The sequence below is a fragment of the Podarcis cretensis genome (assembly GCF_951804945.1).
Source record: "Podarcis cretensis genome assembly, chromosome: 2".
Classification (NCBI taxonomy): Eukaryota; Metazoa; Chordata; class Lepidosauria; order Squamata; family Lacertidae; genus Podarcis; species Podarcis cretensis.
In genome coordinates, this window is record NC_137171.1 from 40,790,766 (window position 1) to 40,815,433 (window position 24,668).

Below are 24,668 nucleotides of genomic sequence, written 5' to 3' on the forward strand. Positions count from 1 at the left end.
CCAATCAATGAATACAGAGCCATGCTTCTTGACATGCTGCCTGGTTCTGCTTCAGCTTGTTATTTATCACATGTGGGGACAACTGCCCTAAGTGATCTTCTAAAAATTATTTAGGTTACAGTGCAATACTGTTATGGAAGTATATTAGAATTTACTCCCATGTGACCTACCAACCACAATCAGGGTTTTAAAGTATGCACAGAGTCTCCATGAGTAGTGGAGAGCTTTTCACATGTTATAGGTATCATGCAGTGGAAGGGACAGGGCTTGGCAATGTGCCTACAATACCTTTGACCTGATGTGTTTACATATATACCCGAATGCAGCTAGCTTGCAACTTAATGGTTTCAGAATTCCATCTTGGAAACCACCCTGTGATCCTCAGATGATGAGCAGTATAGAAATTTAATAAATAAATAAATAAATAAATAAATAAATAAATAAATAAATAAATAAATAAATAAATATCTAATGTATATTGCTGCTGCTGTGCTTTTTCTAAATGAATATTGCTATTTATTGTGAGTCCTTCAGTTAGGGTGCCTCCAGACTGTCATTATTTTGCAAAAAGGATTCAAGCACATACCATAATTTTGGGTCTGTGCAGATAACATAATCCTAGTGCAATAAATCCACTTTAAAAAACGGGACTTTTTGCTGTTTTGAAAGTGATGGGGAAATACATTGAAAAGCATGGGATGAATAAATGACTATAAGCAACCTGCAAGCTAACCAGGATGAATGAAGAATGAATGAATGCTCATTATCATAGTACCACCCTGAAAGCAAATCAGAACAATTGTTCAATAAAGATATAACTTCTTTTTAAGTTTTGTGCAAGCAAATCAGAATGAATGATGAATGCTGAATAAACCAATGGTCTGGAGGGATCTTAAGTTGATTCAGGGAAGCTCTAAAAAGCATGCAAAATAGACACATGCCAACAGTAAAAGAAAAAAAACAAACCCTAGTAAAATCAAGTAATAAAAAATGCAAATAAAAATAAGGAAAGAGAAGGGAAACAGAAATCTGTGCCTTTATTATAAGGAAGAATGGAAAAGTATATAAGCAAAAGAGGGAACAATTAACCTTCTGTCCTTCCTCTGCTTCATTCCAGACAATGGTTGTTTATGCCATGCCACAGGGACAAGGGAACAAAGGAAAACCGCAACAAGAAATGGATTTACCTTTGAATAGTTTTTGCTCAGAGGCAGGACATCTTTCTGCAGCAGGTTCCCCAGGAAGAACCAGGGAGTGGGGCCTGGAGGTAGCTGACTTTTCTTCTTGTACATTTTTGAGGATGAAAAAATGAAGATGAAGAGAACCGAGAGAAGGAGCAGAGCTCCTGTTACAGCCACTTCCATCTTCCTCTGAGGCTCTTCTTTTGGTCAAATATATCCAGGAAACTACTTAAGAAAAACAAGGTGAAAACACAACTGCTTATTAGAACCCCAGCCAAACCCCAACTCCAACCTTCTCCAAATAATCTTAGTTCCTTTATTTCCAGTATGTGTTCCATTAGGAAAGGTGGTTTAATCATCCACATAAGCTCTAGACCTGGGCTGAAAATAGGTTAATTTCTATGCTCTTCAACATCAAGGTTGCGTACAGATATGTAACAGGTAACATGTAACAGATATGAAAGCTTATTTCCTTTAACACAACCATTAAACACAGTCGTACCTTGGAAGTCAAATGGAATCCGTTCCTGAAGTCCGTTCAACTTCCAAAATGTTTGAAAACCAAAATGTGGCTTCTAATTGGCTGCAGGCAGCTCCTGCAGCCAGTCATAAGCCATAGAAGCTGCGGAAGCCCCGTCAGACATTCAGCTTCCAAAAATAGTTCACAAACTAGAACACTCTCTTCCAGGTTTACGGCATTCAGGAGCCAAAATGTTCGAGAACTAAGCTATTCAAAAACCGAGGTCTGACTGTAATATATACTTTTAAACCATAATATCCACATTCAAACACAACCACCCGCCCAGCACCAACAACCTCACCCTTTTATCCATCCATGGGCATCCTAATACCAGTAAGGATGATAGGCCAGACCCCTCTGTGAGTAGATTCCTAGTCAGATCTGAGCTGGCATCTCCCGATTTCAACCAGCATCTAGAAGGAATTGCTCTACTTCGCAGCAAATAAATTCTGGAAATGCCACCAAGTTTTGACTGAAATCAAGTGAGCCACCCACCCACCCTGAAATGAAATATATAACTCTCCACTGCCTTATCTACCTTTGTCAAATGTAGTGCAGCAAATCATACGAAGACTGAATAAATTGGGAGAGCTTTCATGGCCAATGAACAAGCCGACCTGAAAGTCACATTGAGCTTGCCAGTCTGGATGAACAGGAAGTGTGTTACAACACAGATAGTGAAGCAATCACCCTTGTGAAAAGAAGCATTAGTTTAGATTGCATGGTACAAATAACCTATGTGCAATCGATATCTGCTATTGAAAACATTGTCAATATTTGGTGCGTTCATCTTTCATTTTTAGTCACGTTCAGTCACAAGTTTCTTACCTGATGCATCTTCCAGTTTGGACATAGGATATGGATGAAGGAAACAGGATATTTTTGTAGTAAGTTAATATATTTGAGAAATACTTATTGTCATGCCTGCCTCTAGAACATTTTCATATCAATTAAAAATTAGGGCTAAGCTTTCTTTGTGGAAAAACTCCTGAGTAATCTTATTGTGTGTTATGTTGCTATCTCAACAAAACATGTAACCAAACTTAGCAAAACGCTATGGTCCAACACACAGCCCAAGGGTCACATGTAGCCCTCGAGGTCCTTTTTGGTGGACTTTGGCAACATTTGATGCCTCCTCCCCCAGCGCTCAAATTCCTTCCCAAAGCCGGGCAAGCAAGGCGCAGGGTTTTAGGAAGGAGACATGAAGGCCGGCTCTGACAGGGTCCCAGAGTCCTCCTGTCTCCATCACAAAGCCTAGTTAGTGCTTTTCCAGCTTTGAGAAGGAAGTGAGGAGGCTCTAGAATGCTGCCAGAGCCTCACGCCTTGTCCTTCCCAAAGCCTAGCACCACGCTTAGGCAGCATGGCAGCATGAAGTTTGGTGGGGGTTGTCAAATTTTGGGCTCACTCACTCCTGCTGTGCAGCATGGCAATGAGTGACCCATAGGTGCTGTGTTGAAGTACTCTAGCAGCCCACTTGCAATCAAAATTTGGACCACCCTGAAATAGAACAACATCATCCATGAACAACAGATGGGTAGGGGAAGGACTTTTATCTTGCTGAGAAATTTAAATCAAATTGAAATTTAATCCAAGCCAGAGGAAGCAGAAGAAAGTTCAACTTTCCTCTCCTTCAAGGGGTCTTCCCCTCAAAGGTATTCAAATTCAGCTGCAGAAAACTTTTTATTGGCATCTATAGCATTAAGTAACAGGTAGAAATGTGCTCTGTTAGTTCTTCCATGCCTGTGGTGAGAAAACCTTTCAAGTAATTCAAACTTCATTAGGCGCATCTTTTCCTGCATTGTTTCGACGAATGGAGTGGGGGAGACAAGAAGCATATTTTGAGCAAAAAGCCCAAAAGGCGACTTCCTTCTCTCCACATTCTTCTGCTGCTACCCCACCCCTGACCCCAAGAAAGTAAACATGCTGATCTGGGCATCTTCTATATAATTATCTCTCACATTCTTGGTAGCTAAGCACAAGTCCCTGTGGCAACCCAGTTGTGTAAGAATAATCAGTCAAGAGAATAGACATATTCCTTTTGAGGGTGGGCGATAGCATTAAAAGTAATTTTTAAAGGCAGGAAGTAAAGACAGAAAGTACGGCATTTTACTTTTAAAAAAATGAATTGGAACAGTTGTGTGGCATGACAACATGACCCAGAAACAAAAGCACAATTCTAAAAAGCCTATGATGACAAGAAAATATATCAAGATAGACAGTCCTTACAGATCCTCCAAGTTTCCCTATTTTCCAGGGAGAGTCCTTAGGATGTCCCTATTTTCATCAGAGAAAAGTTGGGGGGTGTCAGGAAACTGCCATCGGAGCCAAGGGTGGCGGTGAGGCTCCAAAACGATGCTGGAGAGGGAACCAGCAAGGAGATAGAGGAAGCCTCCGCTGGGGAAGGAAATAGACGTGACGCCAGGGAGAAAGGGGAGTCTGAGGGAACTTCGGAGAGAAGGCTCCAGGACTCTTCCAGTGAAGCCAGCGGGGAGAGCTCTCCTCTGGGGACACCCACTCTGCGCAGAAAGGTTTCGCGCAGAGAAGGCAGGCGGCGATTGGGTGTGAAAGAACTTCTATGTTGGAAGAAATTCAGGAAACGCCCACTGACGGATTCTGCCAGTGATTGAGACAGTCACGGTGTACTGACTGTCCAGCCTGGGGAAAGTTTTAACCAAACTACTCAGATTGGAGCAGTTTGCACCTTACGCACAAGCAACCCCATACCCCATTACAGGGGGTATGGAGTTATGCAGCCCCTGGGTCATGGAGATGTGACTTTACAATCTTTAGAAGGCATCTGAAAGCAGACTTGTATAGTTTTATTATGTTTTTATATGTGTTGGAAGCCTCTCAGAGTGTAGATACTTGTCCAGGATGGGATACGGTTGCTCCACATAAAAGATTTCCTTCTTGCAAGAATGCTTAAAGCTCATGTGTAGATATGTGTGGATTTCTTGAGACACATGTAACAATTAACAAATTTTGAGCTGAAGTACGAGTGTGAGGGACTGGAAGAGCTAGTTTAATGGCACTTATTTATCTCCTAGAACAGGCATAGGCAAACTCGGCCCTCCATATTTTTTGGAACTACAACTCCCTTCATCCCTCACCACTGGTCCTCTTAACTAGGGATGATGGGAGTTGTAGTCCCAAAACACTGGAAGGCCACGTTTGCCTATGCCTGTCCTAGAACCACCAGATTTTTCCCAGCGCCCCAATCCCAACCACACATAGGCCACCAACCCCAACCTGGGCCACCAACCCCTACCTGGGCCCATCAGGTCACCTGCAGAAAAAGGCATGAAGGCATTTATTTTTTATTTTTTATTTTTGGAATTGACCCTTCTCCTCCAAGAAATGACCAGGTTAAACTTTTTTGGAGTCTCCCAATGGTGAGAGTCAAAGTGCAAAGTTGTGAGCAGTGGACAGCAGCTCCCTTCAGGGAGAAGATGAAGATTACAGTACACATAAATATAATAGGAAACAGCTTTCTTTCATGAAGAAAGAAATCACTGTCTCTTTTGTCAGAAAGTGATTTCTAAAACTGGTTCTCTAGCATAAAAACAAGTCATTGCACAGCATTCTGAAAAATCACCATGAATGGGGTTGAAGTGGAGAATCACCATATATTGTATCCACACTGTCTGGGACTTTGGGAGATCAAGGCCATTCACGTGATGATAAATCTTCCAATTTCCCTCTCTGTAGTAATCTGATAAATCCATGTGTGAAACACACCTGGGGGATAATGTAACCCTGGAATTCTGTACAGCAAATTGTGTCCTGTGGTAAGCTCTCAAGGCTCTCTTCTTCATATTGTTGAACCTCATGGACAACAGCATTGGTATAGGGCATCCTCACCCTATCTTCCATGCCAGGGACATGGTTGGCACCTCCCACCTCATCGATCTACTGTTGAACTTTTGTTGTAATAAAAAACAACATTGAGAGCTCTTTTTCCAGATTTCTGTTGTTTTTTTTTAAATGATATTTATTAAGTTTCACAAAATATAACAAACTTCAAAACAACAAATAACAAACATCAGAAATACAAACAATATCAAAAAACATAAAAAACAAAAACATACAAAAGATTCAACATAATAATAGCAAAAACATTAAAAGAAAACTCTGGTTCATTCTAATAGTCTTCAAAACCTTATTTTCCTTACTTCCTCCCGCCTCCCTTCTTGTATTCCACTTTAAAAGTTTTTTCAGCAAGCTCGTTCAAATTCGTTTTATCCTTTATCTTTCCCTTTATACTCTTCCTTATCCTACTCACTGGAACCCCATCATTTCATTTACACTGCCCTTAGCACTCATAGATTTTATAATGATTTTGTAGATAAACTTTGAACTTCTTCCAGTCTTCTTCCACCAACTCTTCTCCTTGATCTCGGATTCTGCCGGTCATTTCTGCCAATTCCATATAGTCTATTACTTGTGTCTGCCATTCTTCCAGGGTGGGTAGATCTTGTGTCTTCCAGTGTTTTGCGATGAGTATCCTTGCTGCTGCAGTAGCATACATAAAAAAGGTTCTATCCTTCTTTAACACCAATTGGCCGACCATGCCCAGGAGAAAGGCCTCTGGTTTCTTTAGGAAAGTATATTTAAATACCTTTTTCATTTCGTTATAAATCATCTCCCAGAAAGCCTTGATCCTTGGGCACGTCCACCAAAGGTGAAAGAATGTACCTTCAACCTCTTTACATTTCCAACATTTATTATCGGGCAAATGATAGATTTTTGCAAGCTTGACTGGGGTCATGTACCACCTATACATCATTTTCATAATATTCTCTCTTAAGGCATTACATGCCGTAAATTTCAAACCGGTGGTCCACAACCGTTCCCAGTCAGCGAACATAATATTATGACCAATATCTTGTGCCCATTTTATCATAGCAGATTTGACCGTTTCTTCCTCGGTATTCCATTTCAGCAGCAAGTTATACATTCTCGACAATACCTTAACCCTGGGTTCTAGTAATTCTGTTTCCAACTTCGATTTTTCCACCTGGAAGCCATTTTTCCTGTCCAAATTATAGGCCTCTCTTATTTGAAAGTAATGTAACCAGTCACGCACCTTGTCTTTAAGTTTCTCATAACTCTGCAATTTCCATTTATCTCCCTCCTGCTCCAAAATTTCGCAATATTTTGGCCATTTAGATTCCATATTAAGTTTTTTTAAGGCCTTAGCCTCCATTGGAGAGAGCCACCTTGGGGTTTTATTCTCCAAAAGATCTTTATATCTGACCCAAACATTAAACAGCGCTTTCCTGACAATATGGTTTTTGAACGACCTTTGTACTTTATCCTTGCCATACCACAAATATGCATGCCATCCAAAAGCATTATCGTACCCTTCCAAATCAAGAATGTCTGTGTTCTCAAGAAGTAGCCATTCCTTCAGCCAGCAAAAAGCTGCCGCCTCATAATATAGTTTAAAGTCCGGCAGGGCAAACCCCCCTCTCTCCTTCACATCAGTAAGAATTTTGTATTTAATTCTGGGCTTTTTGCCCTGCCAGACAAATCTAGAAATTTCTTTTTGCCACTTCTTGAAACAATCCATCTTGTCAATTATCTGTAACGATTGGAACAGAAACAATAGTCTTGGCAATACATTCATTTTAATAACTGCTATTCTACCCAGTAAGGATAATTTTAAATTTGTCCCTATTTCAAGATCTTTTTTCACTTCAGACCAACATTTTTCATAGTTATCCTTAAATAAATTAACATTCTTTGAAGTCATGTTCACCCCTAGGTATTTTGTTTTTTTCACCACCGTTAAACCTGTTTCTCTCTGAAACCTATCCTTCTCCATTTGTGTTAAGTTCTTCTCTAAAACCATAGTTTTTGATTTATTGAGTTTAAACCCTGCTACTTGACCAAACTCTTGTATTAATTCCAAAGCTCTTCTAGTACTAGGGATTGGCTCCTGTAATGTCAAAACTAGGTCATCTGCATAGGCTTTTAATTTATAATGTTTCACTCCGACCTGTATACCCTGAATCTGTTGGTCCCTTCTAATCATGTTCAGCAATATCTCCAGGACTGAAATAAAAAGTAGAGGGGAAATTGGGCAGCCTTGTCGTGTCCCTTTCTCTATCTTAACTTCTTCTGTAACCACATTATTCACAATTAACTTTGCCTTTTGTTCAGAATAAATCGCCCCTATACCGTTTCCAAACCTTTCTCCCACCCCCATCCCTTGCAAATTTTTCTTCATAAAACTCCAAGAGATATTATCAAAGGCTTTCTCAGCATCAATAAATATCAATACTGCTTTCGTATTGATATTAACTTGTAATTTTTCCAAAATATCAATTAAATTCCTTGTGTTATTTGACATATGTCTACCTGGAAGAAAGCCTGCTTGGTCTTTATGTATAATTCCTGCCAAAACTTTTTTCAGTCTTTTAGCTAAAATATCTGCAAAAATTTTATAATCCACATTAAGTAGGGAAATGGGGCGGTAGTTCTTAAGCTGTGTCTTTTCCGCTTCATTTTTCGGTATAAGAGTGATGTAAGCATCTTTCCACGACTCCGGCACTCTTTTCCCCTCCATAATTTCATTGCAAACCTCCATTAGTGGTTGAATTAAATAGTCTTTCATCACTTTATAATATTTGGAGGAAAGCCCGTCTGGGCCTGGAGACTTGCCGAGTTGCAAATTCTTTATGGCACCTTCAACCTCCTGTTCAGAAATTTTTCCATTCAATATTAGTTTGTTCTCTTGCGAAATATTTTGTAATCCATTTGTCTCTAAAAATTCGTCAATCTTGGTCTCATTCTGTGGCCCTTGTGCATACAGTTGTTTAAAGTATCTCTGGAAACAATCTTTAATCTCCTGTGGGTTTTGTACATTCCTTCCATTTACTTCAAGATTAGTCACAATGTTTAATTTTTGTCTTTTCTTCAGCTGCCATGCTAGCAGCTTTCCACACTTATTAGCTGATTCAAAGGTTCTTTGTCTCATTTGTTTAATCTTCCATTCTATGTCCTGATTAACCAGTTTCAAATATTGTGCCTGATATAATTTGATTTCTCGCAGGATCTCCTGTGACTTTGGTTTCGTCCTTAGCCTCTTCTCTCCATCTCCAATTTTCTCCAAAATCTTTCCTTTTCTTTCTTCTTGAAGTCTCCTCTTTAAAGTGTTTTGTTGAATCAAAAAACCTCTCATAACCTCCTTACTCGCGTCCCAGATTATTCTTTTTTCTACAGTTGTCTTCAGGTTTATTTCAAAATAATCTTTCATAGTTTTTTGGGCCTTCTTAATAATTTCACAGTCTCTGAATAAGGTGTCATTCATTCTCCATCTAAAGGAACCAATCGGTGTTAATTTCATGTCCATTTTCACAGGGTTATGGTCGGAGCAAGCTTTTGGGCAGATTTCCACTTTCCGTATCTTAGGTGCCATCCCTCTTGTAATCCAGATTTGGTCAATTCTTGTCCATGTCATATTGGCTTCAGAGAAGAAGGTCCCCTCTCTGCCTAGGGGATTTTTAGTTCTCCAAATATCAATCAAGTCCATATTGTCTGTCAATTCAAAGAAAGTCTTTGGTAGCCTTCCATCTTTTGTAACAACCTGTCTTTCAGATTTATCCATATTTGTTGACACAACTCCGTTCATATCTCCCATCAAAACAATGTTTTGGTCCATGTAATCAAGCAACGTCTCATGCAGTTTTTTATAAAAGTCTGATTTTCCCTCATTAGGTGCGTAGACTCCAATTATTAAAACTTTTTCTCCATGTATTTGTATTTCAATTGCAATAAATCGTCCCTGTTCATCTTTAAACAGAAATTTTGGTGCCAATTTCTCTTTTGCGTATATCACTACTCCTCTTTTTTTGACTTTATCCGATGAGATAAATTCTTGGCCTAGTCTCTTATTTATCAATAATTTCCTGTGGAGTCTGGTTATATGTGTTTCTTGTAGACAAATCAAATCCAATTGTTCCTTTTTTAATATATGAAAAATTCTCTTCCTCTTACTAGGGGAATTTAGGCCCCGGATATTCCAAGTTAGCATCTGCAGAGACATGTTGTAGTTATTATGACGTTCCTCCGACTGCTCCTAAAAGTTGTTCTTCCTCTGATGGTTGTGTCTCTTTCTCAAGTCGATCCAACCCCAGGGGGTGCCTGTCCAAGTCAGGTGGTCCCAATCCTAGTGCCTCCAGATCTTTTGTTCTTGCCTCCTTTCGTAGTTCTTCACCAAAATCTTTCAGGAAACTCACTTTATCTTCCTTTGATCTTATCTTAATTTTCTTTCCTTTGAATGTGAACGAGAGGCCTTGCGGAAATTCCCACCTGAACAAAATATTGTTCTTTCTTAGTAGCACGACCAAATCACTGTAGTTGGTTCTAAGATCTAATAGGTATTTTGGGATATCTTTAAAAATTTCAATTCTCTCACTTCCAATCTCAAGTGCTTTCTGGTAATGTAAGCGCAATATTTTGTCTCTTTCTTCTTTTGATCTTAACGAAATCAAGCAGTCCCTCGCCTTGTTCTTCCTTCTGACCCTTCCCAGTCGGAAGGCACTCACTATCTTAATTTCTTCAGGGTTCAAACCCCAGAAAGTCTCAAACTCCAGTGTGAGGAACTCTATCAATTCTCCTTCCTCTGTTTCCGGGACTGCTCTTATTCTCAAGTTGGCCTGCTTTTCCTTAAGTTCAATCAAAGAGAATTGTGCCTTGTAGTCATCCAATCTTCTATTAATTGGCGGTATTTTTTCCTCTACCGCCAAGATCCTCTCTTTCGCTTCCTCTGCTGTCTGTTTTGTCTCCTTAGATTCCTGCAGTAGCCTATCAATTGCCTGGGTATTGGAGTTCACTTTCTGCCCCACATCATTCACCTTTTGTCCAAGGTCTTTAATAGTTGAAGTGTTTAAGTCTATCTTGGTTGACAAATTTTGTAGAGCTGAGAGGATCTTATCCAATGTTGCAGAATCTGATCCTACTGGTCCTGCTCCTTTGGCTTCTTCTCTCTCTGTAACTTGTGGGACAGAAAGGCCTGTTAAAGATGGTCTTCTGTGATGTTGTTGTTGCTGTGTCAACAATTGCTGCTGTTGTCTGGTTTTATATTTTATAACTTTCTCTTGCGCCTTCTCCTGAGCCTTATCTTGTGGTTTGTCTTGATCCATTCCTACGGCTCAAGAAGTCAAGGTCACTTACACAGTTCCCACAGCTCCCAGGATTGTTCTCAACAATAATAAAAAGGCAGCTGCAATGGAAAATTCCCAGCTATAACACAAGTTGCCTCTGGGGGAGCAGAGTAGCAAAATGTCCCATGAATGACGACTATAGAACAATGTCTTAGTAGATATAATAGTGTTACTCAGAAAGCAACAGTTACAAGCTCAGATAGTCCCAAAATGTTACCAATCTTTTGCAGAGGTCTACTGTAATAGTTACAATGTCTATAAAACGGTGCATTCAAAGTGACCTTTCAATTACTTAAGGCAGACCGAAGTCAAGGATTAAGTGGTAGATTCAATCCCCCCCTTTCCTTTTTTTTGGGGGGGGTTCTTCTGTCAGGCAGTGAGATTTAGCTCTTTATAAGATTTCAAATTCTGTGGTTCCCAGCTCCGATGTCCCTTGCTTTAAGCTGTCTACAAGTCGGCAAAGCAGGCTTCCTTTTTCCAGATTTCTGAAACCACTACACATCTGACACAGTGAAAACCTTCAACATTCTCCAGCCGGAAGGAAAAATAAAACTCTTACTGACAGGAGCCCATCTTTTAACACTTTGATTTTGGTTTTTTAGTTTAGGAAAATATTTAACTGGAAGGCACCCTTATGGGAGTTTTAAAAACTTTGTGTGGCATGTAGAACAGAGTGGAAACTTTATGCACTCCCCTCATAAAGTTTTTTTATTGATTGATTGAATTTATATTCCCACTCTTCTTTGCCATGTATATGGTAGGATGCTCATATCTCTGTTATTTCCAAACCTGGTAAAGACCAAGCCAGCTGGGCAAATTATAAGCTAATTCTGTAATTAATGTAGATGCCAAGGTACTAACAATATTTCTTGCCTGTAATAGTAATTCAGTCTGCAATATTAACATTAGAACACCAAAATCAGTTGGACTTCCCCCCCCCCAAGGCTGCTTTAAGCAATAAAAGAATCAACACAGCTGCATTTTCTTTTCTCTTCATGCTAAAAAAAGTATCTGAAATATATATATATTTCTGAAGGCAATTTATTTTTGGTACACTGAAAAATTGATTTCTTCACGAATTTATGGATTGGATTAGAATTTAATTTCAATCTTTAAAATTTCTTAATCCCCCCAAAGAAATGGATATTATTGCATGTTTTTGCTGCATGTAGAAATGTAATAATAATAATAATAATAATAATAATAATAATAATAATAATAATAAACTACTGCTTTATTTTTTAGTTTTTCAGGCAAAACTAGATTTATTATTTTCCTAAAGATACCTTCTGTAAAACAAAAACAAAATATATTGACATACTATTTCATTTAGTTAGGATCCTTATTATATTTCAAAATTACTGTCATAGCCTTAATTCAGGATTATTTACTGTTTTTAGAGTCGCGTGGACTGCAAGAAGATCAAACCTATCCATTCTTAAGGAAATCAGCCCTGAGTGCTCACTGGAAGGACAGATCATGAAGCTGAGGCTCCAATACTTTGGCCACCTCATGAGAAGAGAAGACTCCCTGGAAAAGACCCTGATGTTGGGAGAGATTGAGGGCACAAGGAGAAGGGGACGACAGAGGACGAGATGGTTGGACAGTGTTCTCGAAGCTACCAGCATGAGTTTGACCAAACTGCGGGAGGCAGTGGAAGACAGGAGTGCCTGGCGTGCTCTGGTCCATGGGGTCACAAAGAGTCGGACACGACTAAACAACAAACTGTTTTGCAGTATCTGCTTCACACACTCTTGTAAAGGTATTATCACTTGACATTCCATTCATTTTTGCAGCCTTGTTTTACTTCTGTTCTGTTTACTGTGAATAATTCGCATTGAATAATGGGCAATGTGTGGCATTGAAAAGTGAGGATAGCAACACATTATCACCCATGCAACCTGCTAGCAACTACTAGCTGGGATGATGGGAGCTGATGTCTGAGAATATCTGGATTAGCCTGTTCAATTTCTGCCTTGTCCAGGGGTGCTAACTTTAATAAAATATGGGGGGGTAAGTCCTGCCCTGCATAATTGATCACAAGATGCGGCATATGCACCCCATTTGAATGGTAATATCTATCAACTTGGAGGGCAGCCTCCTCAAATATTTTACTGGGGGGCGGCTCCTATTGTAGCACCCTGCTTGTGGTTAACGCTTAGCTGGAATGAAATATTCAACGCAGCAATAGAGAAATTAAAATAATAATTTATTTGTCAGACAAATAAATGAGAGGCACAGTGGTATATGGTTATCAAGCTCTGGCCTGGCCTCTTGCCATTCTGGCCAGCACTTATATTTCTTTAATCCAGCCCCCTTGCTCCTCCTGTGGCTGCCTCTGTCCAATCAGCCTGGTTGAAATTCCTATTGGCTGTTTGCTAGAACCAATCACAAAAGATACACCCATTTCCTTCTGCCCTTTTATGGGAAACAAAAAGCTATATATTCTTCTATCTATAAATGACAAATAAGTAGTAATATATCTTACATGTGTCTCAACAAGGAACCTTAATTACCAGCTCACCTCGCCCTATTGCCCTCCAAAACAGATGGTTAATCTTAAATGTTTATCTTAAACAGATGTCAAGGATCATCAATGAAAGATCTCCTTCCTTTGGAGGTCTCTTAACAAAAGCTTGACAACCATATGTATGCTCTAATGATGTTTCCTGCTTGGCAGGGGGGGCTGGGCTGGTGGCTGATGGCCCCTGTGATCTCTTCCAACTATATGAAATAAGAATCCATCATTTCTTAACTTCTAATTCCTTTGCATAATTACATTTAAGCCAATATATTTAATACATAACATAAATAACCTTTTAAAAGGAAAAGAAATCTTAAAAGGATCTCAGTTTAAGAAAGAAACAACTTTAGAAAAAGACTTCCCAAAATACTCTCTTCCTTTCTGCCAGCTAGATGCTTTTCCATTGCTCTTGACCTTTGAACCTTAGGAAAATATGGCTCAAGTTTAATGGGAGGCACATGGTTTTATTTTACTATTTACCCACTCTTAATTATGTTTATCTCTGCTTTTTTTATCTTCTGTAATATGTAGGGTCAGTGTCCTCGCTCTCAGCCTGTAATTCCCTTTTTGACTTTGAGAATTGTTTTCTGCTATAAATCAGGGGGGCCCCTTGTCTAGGAGGAAAAACATTGCCAAGGTTCTTAGGCAGCTGCTCTTCTGCCTGGCATGAAACATTTGAAGATCTTTAAGCTCATTTTAAGATACAGGCCCTGATCAAAATATAAGCTTGATAAAAATGCAGGCTTATGATTAGATGCCTCACTATGGCCTGTTCCACCTAAGCTTGGAATATTTGGTTTTCCTCAGTACTGTTGGATTCAAATCTCTCAGTGTTTCCATTCTACCGGTATGCCCCACGGAGAGCCTCAAGGTCCATAAATAGCAACACCCTAGTGGTCCCGGGCCCTAAGGAAGTTAGATTGGCTTCAACCAGAGCCAGGGCCTTTTCAACTCTGGCTCCAGCCTGGTGGAACGCTCTGCCTCATGAGACCAGGGCCCTGCAGGATCTGATTTCTTTCCACAGGGCCTGTAAGACAGAGTTGTTCCGTCTGGCCTTTGGCTTGGAGCCAATTTGATTCCCTCCCTCTCTCTCTCTCTCTCTCTCTCTCTTTTTTTTCCTTCTCCTCCTGCGATGAGGCTACATTTTAATATTTTAATGTTCCATTATTTTAATGTTGTATTTTATTTTTGTTTTTAAGTTGTAATCATTCTTCTTGTTTTTATTATTGTTTGTAAGCTGCAGTGGCGTAGCGTGGGGGGTGCAGGGGGGGCCAGCCGCACCGGGCGCAACATCTGGGGGTTAGGGTTAGGGGGCGCAAATCCATGGGTTAGGGGGCGCAAATTACTTGCCTTGCCCCGGGTGCTGACAACCCACGCTACGCCACTGGTAAGCCGCTCTGAGCCCGGCCTTGGCTGGGGAGGGCGGGGTATAAATAAAAAATTATTATTATTATTATTATTATTACTTACTACAAATAGTTTTGGAGGCACTGACTTGATTCCTTCTGCTTAGTTTACCTCACTGGATCACTTAGAACGTCTAATGGCTTGCATTTGTAAGCATGCACTCTTCATTTTGTACTGCATATGAAAAGATGTTACGTCCATTTCTTTGAAATCTCCCACCAGCTGGAAGGTGAAGTTCTGGAGCAAAACAGCGAAGAACAGGAACAGTTCCATCCGAGCCAGGGCTTCTCCTGGGCATGCCCGTTTTCCTGGCAGAGAGAAAGAAGGCAGAGCCAATCAATAACCAAAGACCAAGATAGTGCACAGCAAATGCTAGAGTTTAAGAGTTTTTTTAAAAAAACAAAAAACCAAAGCAAGCATAACAAGAGCAGCAATAGGGCCAATTCTCAGTTGGTGTCTACAGCTCTCTGCTTGCACACTGTTATGTACATGAAAGGTCAAGGTGGTTCAGCAAGTAGGTGGTTCAGCAAGACTCGTGGGTGGCATTTCATTGTAGACATGTTATGTAGCATCAAAGTACAGCAGGATTTGGAAGACCTGCTTGATGCTAATCTGGAATAGGCATGTTTTAAAAGCTAATTAAGCCAGACCAACATTCTTTTTCAGTTAACAGCCTGGAGGTAATGAGTCATTGGGATGTGGGTGGCGCTGTGGGTTAAACCACAGAGCCTAGGACTTGCCTATCAAAAGGTCGGCATTTCGAATCCCCGCGATGGGGTGAGCTCCCGTTGCTCGGTCCCTGCTCCTGCCAACCTAGCAGTTCGAAAGCACAAAGTACAAGTAGATAAATAGGTACCTCTCTGGCGGGAAGGTAAACGGCGTTTCCATGTGCTGCTCCGGTTCACCAGAAGCAGCTTAGTCATGCTGGCCACATGACCCGGAAGCTGTACGCAGGCTCCCTCGGCCAATAAAGCAAGATGAGAGCTACAATCCCAGAGTCGGCCATGACTGGACCTAATGGTCAGGGGTCCCTTTACCTTTTAATGAGTCATTAGGGCAACAGAAGATCCAAGGAACTCAGTGTAAGACAGCAAATGTGTGGGACCTCTTCATACAGATAAAGCCAAGAACTTAGACAACATGTGACCTATTTCTTGGGTCTGTGTGTGTGAAATTGCTCTCATTTGAAAAGCAGAACCAAATCAGTTTTATGCAAATCTGTGTGAATTTGTGTGTAGAAACCCTTGCTCAATGGCTCCACAAATGCATATTAGCTCCAAAGCAAATATTAGGTTAACAGGAGAAATATCCTTGCCCTTCATTCCATCACTCCAATTCCAGCATTTATTTATCTCCTAGAACAGCAAACTTTTTCACTCTCCCTCAGACCTTGTGGGGAGCAGGACTATATCTGGGGGGGGGGGGTGAACGAATTCCTATGCCTCACAAATAACCCAGAGATGCATTTTAAATAAAAGGACACATTCTACTCATGTAAAAAATGCTGATTCCTGGACCATCTGTGGGCCAGATTTAGAAGGTGATTGGGCCAGATCGGGCCCCCAGGCCTTAGTTTGCCTACCCATGTCCTAAAACCATCAGTTTTCTCCCAGCGTCCCACTCCTACCCACACACCGGCCACCAGCCCCAACCCCACAACATGCAAATCAAGTCACCTGCAGAAAAAGGCATGAAGGCATTTCTTTTCCGGAACTGACCCTTCTCATCCAAGAAATGTCCAGGGTTAAACTTTTCTGGAGTCTCCCACTGGAGTGGGTCATAGTGCACAGTTGTGAGCATTGGAACCACAGTGGTGGACTTCAGGGAGAAGATAGACATTGCATTATTTGTTTTGGTTTCACAGTCATATAAGAAAGGACATTCTTTTCAGAAAGACAGTGATTGCTGAAGCAGTCTGTCTCACATAATTGCACAGCATTCTGAAAAATCACCAGAAATGGAGTAGGTGGGTGGAACTTACTATGACTTATCTCCACACTGCCTGGAACTATGGCAGATCAAGGCCCTTCATGTGATGCTAAATCCCTCCCTTTTCCTCCCCATAGTAAACTGATCATTTCATGTGTGAATCATACCTGTGGGATGATGTAGCCCCGGAACTCTGTACGACACGTCGTTGCACGTGGGAAGCCCTCAAGGCTCCCTTTTTCAAATCGTTGAGTCTCATGGATAATGGCATTTGTGAAGGGCATCCTCACCCAATCGTCCATGCCAGGGATGCGGTTGGCACCTACCACCTCATCAATCTCCTGTTGAACTTTCGCTGCAATTGAAAGCATTCAGAAGATGTACTTCCGGAACTCTGGAGCTGCTTTTCATCTGACACAGTGATATTTTCTCAAGCAATTTCTCTTCCAAAATGCAGGGAGCATCATCTGAATATTTGTGAATTATTCATATGATTTATGCTGTACTATATTTGTGATTTTCTACTATGTTCTATCATGCCATTATTATTAATTGTTTGTAAGTCACTTTGGGATTCATCTGAGTGGAAAGCTGCATGAAAATATAAAAAATTGTATGTCAAATCATCTTTCTCTTCTTAGAAACTAAGGCTAAAGTTAACCCCCATTCAAACCTCCTTGTCTGACATCTTTAGAGGTGTAGAAATACTTTTTTGTTCTGCAATGATCTTTATGAGTAAGTCTTACTGCCTCTGAACAGCTTTGCTGTTTTTTTATCATACAACTTCCAATTCTTCATTGATATATTCTTTACTTGTTTTTTACCATAACACTATTACTATATTAGTGAAATAGTGCATATTTTGCTGTTTCGTTGCATTTACTACAAGTGACCTTTGAAAGATTTTGTGTTGGATAGCAGAGCAAATCTGATCTTTTGGCCATTTAAGTACCTTGAATGTGTGGAAATTTGGCCATCACCAGGAGGCTGAAGACTAAGGCAGTGCTTGAGTTTGATGCCCCAGCAATAAAGAGTCCAAACACGCACTGGACAAGCTCTTCGGTGCTGTAGATATTCTCAGGATTGGTTTGCTTCTGTAAACAAGGCAGAAGGGGAAGGAGGGTGGAGAAATTGAAACATCTCATCCTATTTCACACAATAACCTTGGTGGTCTGGTCTGTCATGGCCTTGTCTTCTCAAGGCTATAAATGGAACGAACTTCAAACACAAGATGTACATTGTTTATTGCAATATAAAGATATTGTTGAATATAAAGACATCATTGAGAACCAGTGGGGGGGGGGGAGAAGAATTTCAGGCCACAATCTCATGTATGATTTCATTTTGGTCAACTGCGTTTCTGCTGCCGGGGTTGATGTCTAAATAAACTGGAGGAAAGATGTTTCCATCTGAGATTACTTTGGAGATGGACTTCAGCAGCCACCAAAGCCAAGACAGGGACAATGGTTCAGAATGAGGGAGTGCAACAACAATGAGGGACAGTTTCAAATTTACTACAAATGAGGGGCATCTCAGAAATGTAGGGGGGGAAAGTTGTGGATCTCCCTACCTTCTCTGACCTGATAAGGAAGCAATCAATATAGTCACGGAGATTCTGAGGATCCAGTGTCCTCCTGTGGGACTCCACCCTCTCACGAATGAAGGCCTTCATTTTTTCACAGTCTGCTAATATCTTCCTGTGCTGTCCAGGTAGGTAAGCCATTATTCCTGGGACCAAATTATAAATCTGGAACAGAAGCAATGGGGAAATGAGGAAATGAGATAAACTGCAATCATAAATGAGATAAATGAGAAATGAGATAAACTGTATTTGCCTCTCTCTCATTCAGAGGTTATTAAATTAATGTGGCTTTTGGAACTTCTCTGCTACTGCTGCTGTTGCTGCTTCTACTGCTACTACTACTAGTAGTAGTCATGTCCAACAAGCACATACAGAGACTTTTCAAGTTTCAGCTTCCTGCTGTGAGAGCTCTGCCACTCTTGTATCCAGAAATGAGACATCAGGTCACTTATCTCACTCCAATGGAAAAATAGGAGCCTTCTCTGATACTTTTGTCAGAGTGCAACATTTTTGCTTAAGGTTACAGCATTCAAACATGGCATTTTATATAAACTTACAACTTTAACAAAAATGTGATGATATTTTTGGCATTATTTGCATAAAAACATGCCACTGGGGTGAAGAACTGATTTGGATTGCAGTTTGTTATGTGGGAGAAAGACCTGTAACAGATCACACTGAGATGAACTGAACCACATTTTACATCCCTACTGGTCAATAGGAGTATAGCATCTAGATAGGAGTATAGCATCTAGATCAAGGGAAGTAATAGTGCCACTGTATTCTGCTCTGGTCAGACCTCACCTGGAGTACTGTGTCCAGTTCTGGGCACCACAGTTCAAGAAGGACACTGACAAACTGGAACGTGTCCAGAGGAGGGCAACCAAAATGATCAAAGGCCTGGAAACGATGCCTTATGAGGAACGGCTAAGGGAGCTGGGCATGTTTAGCCTGGAGAAGAGGAGGTTAAGGGGTGATATGATAGCCATGTTCAAATATATAAAAGGATGTCACATAGAGGAGGGAGAAAGGTTGTTTTCTGCTGCTCCAGAGAAGCGGACACGGAGCAATGGTTCCAAACTACAAGAAAAAAGATTCCACCTAAACATTAGGAAGAACTTCCTGACAGTAAGAGCTGTTTGACAGTGGAATTTGCTGCCAAGGAGTGTGGTGGGGTCTCCTTCTTTGGAGGTCTTTAAGCAGAGGCTTGACAACCATATGTCAGGAGTGCTCTGATGGTGTTTCCTGCTTGGCAGGGGGTTGGACTCGATGACCATTGTGGTCTCTTCCAACTCTATGATTCTATGATTCTATGGTCACATAAGTAAATTTGAGGAAGTATTCCTGTTTGAGTGCAGAAATAGTTATCAGCAGAAACACAGAGGTGGAAGAAAGACCCACAGGTTCAGCATGCAGAAGGAATGACATGCCTGCATTGATAAAGTACGGGTGTAACCCATGAAGTCCTGCACAATACGCAGGTTCTCCAGCAACACCGGATCTTTGTAGTCAAACCGATTCCCAAAGACAACTGAAGAGAGGACATTTGAAACAGCACATGTGAAGCTTCTTCTTGGGTCAAAGGCCTGCCCTGCAAGAAAAACAAGACATGGTGAGTGGGGCTTGGCAAGTTGGTAATAGTAGTAGTAGTAGTAGTAGTAGTAATAATACTAATAATAATAATAATAATAATAATAATAATATACCTCTTTCATCTGACTGGGTTGTCCCAGCCACTCTGGGGCGCTTTTTTTTGCCTTTATGGCAATACTGATATATTTTCCTTTTGATATCTCCCTGGAATTTAAGGGACTCGGGTGGCGCTGTGGTCTAAACCACAGAGCCTAGGGCTTGCTGATCAGAAGATTGGTGGTTTGAATCCCAGCAATGGGGTGAGCTCCCGTTGCTCGGTGTGACATTAACATATGAGAGTGCTGGAGGTGAAATAGTTAAACAGGTTACCTAATCAGAACCCAGGGGGGTAGAGTCAGAGGGACTATAAAATCAGCTCTGGGAGGGGCGAAGGGGGAGTTTGATGGGAGTTGGGTGGTTGGTTGGAGTGGGAGTGAATTGGGATAGAGTCAGACTTCCGGGTTAGCGCGATCTGGTTAATGGCGGATTCCCTCCGAGCTCCGGAGGGAATCGGCTCCGCTGGAGAAGGGTTCTACCGCGACGGCGACGCAGGGACCCTCAGAAACCGCAGGCGCGGAAGCCTGCGGACTTGGTGACTCGGGGGCACCTAAAGCGCCCACCCGACCCACGAAGAGCCTTTTTAAAGGCTGCGGAGAGGGTACGGGGAGCGGCGTGGTGCTGTGAGTGGACCGCTACTGCAGTGGAGCGAAGCCGCGAGCCATGGCCGGAGACCGCTGACTTTCTTCCCTGAAATTCGGACTTTAATTAATCCGTGAGTAGAATGGAATTTGGACTTTAAAATTTCTATCCTTGAATTCGGTACGATCGGGGGATGTGCTAAAGGGAAGTCCGCACCCCCCTGCTTACAGAAGATTTAAAGCAAGGATCGGAGAACTAAGGTGGAGAGTTTTTTCTTTTTGGTGTTTTTTAAAAGATAATATTTTTATGAATTTGACACAAGAAGATTTGTGCTGGAGAGTAAGACTGGAATTTTAGAAGTTTTTGTTTAAACCCCCCCAGACCCGGGAGTGTCCTGTATGTGAGCTGGAGAAAAAGGAACAAGGAGTTTGACAGCTGTCAAAGAGCTGTCAAACGGGCAGTGAAAGTTAAAAATCTTATTATTTAACACCTTTCTGGACTAAATTTGTTATATATGAATTAAAATGGTTGGGAACAAAGCAGTGAAATAACAAAGTAACGGACTGTTGGGAAAAGACTATTAAGTAACCAGAATCCCCCTAGGGGAAACATTGAAACACTACAATGGCTGCAGATGGAAAATTACAGGCAGAAATAGAAAGAATGTTTTTTCTTGTGGGAAAGTTGCAGGAGCAGACTACGGCTATGAGTAAACAACTTATAACCTTGAACTCTAAAATAATTGACTCTGCTGAATGCACAATGGACTTGACCGGGAAAAAATCTGCAGCTGAATTAGAAGAGATAACTTTGGAACAGGAGGAGAGGGAACAAGGGCCAGTACAGATGGAGAGTACCAACCACAAGCCTACATTGTCAAAACACAAAGAAGAAGACCTTTGGATTACAAACTTGCGAGAGATGCGAAAGAGGAGGGAGGAAGCCCCTGGAACACTTGGAATATTTGAATTTAAAAGAAATAAGAAATATGATTGGGGCTTCCTCTTTGAGCATGGATTGGCTGACCTTTCGCAGCAGCTGGTGTCAAGTACTTTGGATGGAAGAAAATCTGATGAAACTGAGCTAGAACTCCTTTGAGACCCGAGGACCAACAAAGAGGGCTACCAACAAAATCGGCAGAGAGAGACTGACAGAGATTTAAAGGCCTCAGATGTGAGGAATCCAGGCTAAAGACTGTTTTTGTGGACATGGGGACATTGGGAAGGGACAGAAACCAGGGCGGGGGGGGGGGAAAGAATTTTTAAAAATATGTTTATGACCTTTGTGTTTGATTATTCTGACCTATTTTTAAGATAAAAGGGAAATTCGTGGAAGGAATTCGAGTCGACCTTAGAAAAGGATTTAATGTTTATAAGGAAACTGGATAAGTAAAATTTGGCCAAGTAATAAGAATTAAGTATTTCTTTAAAAATATATATATATAATAATAATATGTAAAGGATGAGAGATATGAACTTGCTGAGCTAATTTAATTGAATTAGGATGTATGAAGGGGTGGGTGGGGGGAGGTCAAGAACTGGGGTTAGGAAAGTAAGGATGCGAAATTTTATATGTGTTGTCTTTGTCCGTGTGTGTGTGTCTGTGTTTATAAAATGTGAAAACCCAATAAAAATCTTATTAAAAAAAAATGAATTGGGATAGAGTCTGTGGGTAGGTTGAGTTAGTGTAGCGAAAAAAGCTGAGTCAGGAACAGTTAAGAGCTAGGAAGACAGGTAAAAATCTGAGAGCTGGTTTAGTGAGTGAGAGCAGGTAGTGGAAGTTATAGGTCTGGACAGGCACCCCATGATTGTAATTGACTGAGACCGTTTATGAAACCACACACTTGTTAAACTGCAATAAATAAACAGAAGTTTATGTTCCAATTTAACCCTGACTGGACTCAGTATTTTACCAGGTAGGGCCTGGGTGGTGGCAGCGAGAAATAAAGTGGTGGCACAGGGATCAATAGATGGTGAAACATCCGGGGACCCTTTGTGATCGCCACACTCGGTCCCTGTTCCTGCCAACCTAGCAGTTCGAAAGCATGTCAAAGTGCAAGTAGATAAATAGGTACTGCTCCAGCGGGAAGGTAAACGGCGTTTCCATGCGCTGCTCTGGTTCGCCAGAAGTAGCTTAGTCATGCTGGCCACGTGACCTGGAACCTGTACGCTGGGTCCCTTGGCCAATAAAGCGAGATGAGCGCCGCAACCCCAGAGTCGGTCACGACTGGACCTAACGGCCAGGGGTCCCTTTACCTTTACCTAAATTCCTTGTACATGACACCTTCTGATATTTATTATATTTAGTAATACAGAAGTACAGTTTAAGTGTGAGGATCATAGAATCATAGAAATGGGAAGCTGAGGGTCACCTAGCCCAACACCCTGCACTGCAGGAATCCCACTCACAGCTGTCCCTGCTTGGGCTCGAACCACCAACCTATGTGCATATATGTGAAATCTAATGTTTAAGTATTAAATGTTTTGTGATTTATTCTAATATGGTAAAGGAGTAAAGTTTATTTTAAAAAAGAGATAGATAGGTAAATAGATAAATATTTGATATGGCATTGTGGAAATGGAAGTCTTCTGGCCTGGTAATAAATTGGGTTTCCCCATCTCACTTCTGATTCCCTCCCTTTGCAATAGCAAGATCTTTTGTTTTGCTTTTATTATAAAGGGAGAAAACAGTAGGGTGAGAAAGATTGGTTGCAAACCATTTTGGGTACTGGTCTAGTTAGAAATCTGGATCAACACACAATGGTTGCATTTTGCAAGTGAGTGGTTTGCATTTCATATACGTAACTCCCAATTCAAGTGCTTATGCCCTGCATCAGCATGACAGATTCCACAAGGGCAGGGGGACAATGGGAGGAGAGAGAAAGAACTACCGTATTTTTCACCCCATAGGACGCACCGGCCCATAGGACGCACCAAGTTTTTTGGGGGGGAAATAAAGAAAAAAAAATTATTTCCCCCCCCCCAGGCGCTTGTGGGGCCGGCAGCGGGGAGAAGCGCTCTTCTCCTCGCCACCCGCCTACAGACCAGGTCCGGGGACAGCAGGAAGATGTGCTGCGCCTCCCCGCTGTCCCCGGAGCTTGCAGGGCAGGCAGCAGGGAGAAGCGCTCTTCTCCCCGCCGCCCGCCTGCAGACCAGGTCCGGGGACAGCGGGAAGACGCGCTGCGCCTCCCCGCTGTCCCCGGAGCTTGCGGGGCTGGCGGCGGGGAGAAGCACGCGTCTCCCCGCCGTCAGCCTCCAAACCACATCGGGAGACAGCGGGATGGCGGCGTTCCACCTCCCCGCTGTCCCCTGACCCCTCTCGCTCTCCAGGCTTCAGCGAAAGCCTGCATTCGCCCCATAGGACGCACACACATTTCCCCTTCATTTTTGGAGGGGAAAAAGTGTGTCCTATAGGGCGAAAAATACGGTACCTTCTTATTGTCTCAGCAACCAAGTAAGCAGGTGACAAAAATTCCCTAGCTTATTGTGAGGAATATGTGTGGTTGCTCACGAAGGTAACAGCCAGGACTCCCATCTGTCTTTTATAGGCTTTATTTTTTATTAAAGATTTTGTTGATTTACATAAGTATGCAATGTCTCTCTCTCGTGGTTTTTTCCCATGTAACATTTTTACAAATCATTTTCATTTGTTGAGACATTAGGAAGAAAAGGGGGAAACAGGTGAAGGGGGGAGAGATTGGTGAGAGTGGGGTCAGGTGGCAATGTTTCTATTTCACTTACTGTATGTAGGATTTGGTGTCAGCGTTGCTTGTGTGGGTTCTTTGCTGTTCGCTTGTGTTCCTTTGGTGGTGAGAGAGGTTGGGGTTGGCCTAGGGTGTGATTATTCATTTGTGGTTGGCTGTGGTGGTCTTTGTTTTCATGTGTGAGTGGGGTGGGTGGGTGTTTTGGATCAGGTTAGCCATATTGATTTGTATGCTGTTGGTGGATTATTGTCGTTGTCTTGTTGGGCTGTGAATGTGATAAAGGGGAGCCATACCGGGGTGAAGGTGTCTTCTTCTATTTGTCACCATGTCAGTTTCAGTTTATTGGTTAATTTTTCTAGTAAGGCTGTTTCCCATACTATT

General features: G+C 41.6%; 2 protein-coding genes across 2 annotated transcripts in view; both read right to left on the reverse strand.

The window, feature by feature from the left end:
- The window catches only part of LOC307209803 (cytochrome P450 2C20-like), a 47,729-nt gene that overhangs the window by 10,334 nt on the left and 12,727 nt on the right, over positions 1 to 24,668 (reverse strand). The window contains exons 4-6 of the mRNA XM_079965167.1: positions 19,711 to 19,904; positions 3,111 to 3,198; positions 1,188 to 1,381 (exon numbers count right to left, since the gene is read on the reverse strand). Of these exons, the coding sequence (XP_079821293.1) occupies positions 1,188 to 1,381; positions 3,111 to 3,198; positions 19,711 to 19,904 (476 nt within the window). The remainder of the gene's footprint in view (positions 1 to 1,187; positions 1,382 to 3,110; positions 3,199 to 19,710; positions 19,905 to 24,668) is intronic.
- Positions 14,865 to 18,592, reverse strand: LOC307210370 (cytochrome P450 2C28-like). The gene is made up of 5 exons (XM_079966234.1): positions 18,302 to 18,592; positions 17,684 to 17,825; positions 16,899 to 17,086; positions 16,479 to 16,620; positions 14,865 to 15,110 (listed from the first exon to the last, which is right to left on the reverse strand). The coding sequence occupies exons 1-5, from the start codon at positions 18,575 to 18,577 to the stop codon at positions 14,923 to 14,925; spliced, it is 936 nt and encodes a 311-aa protein (XP_079822360.1). The 5' UTR covers positions 18,578 to 18,592; the 3' UTR covers positions 14,865 to 14,922.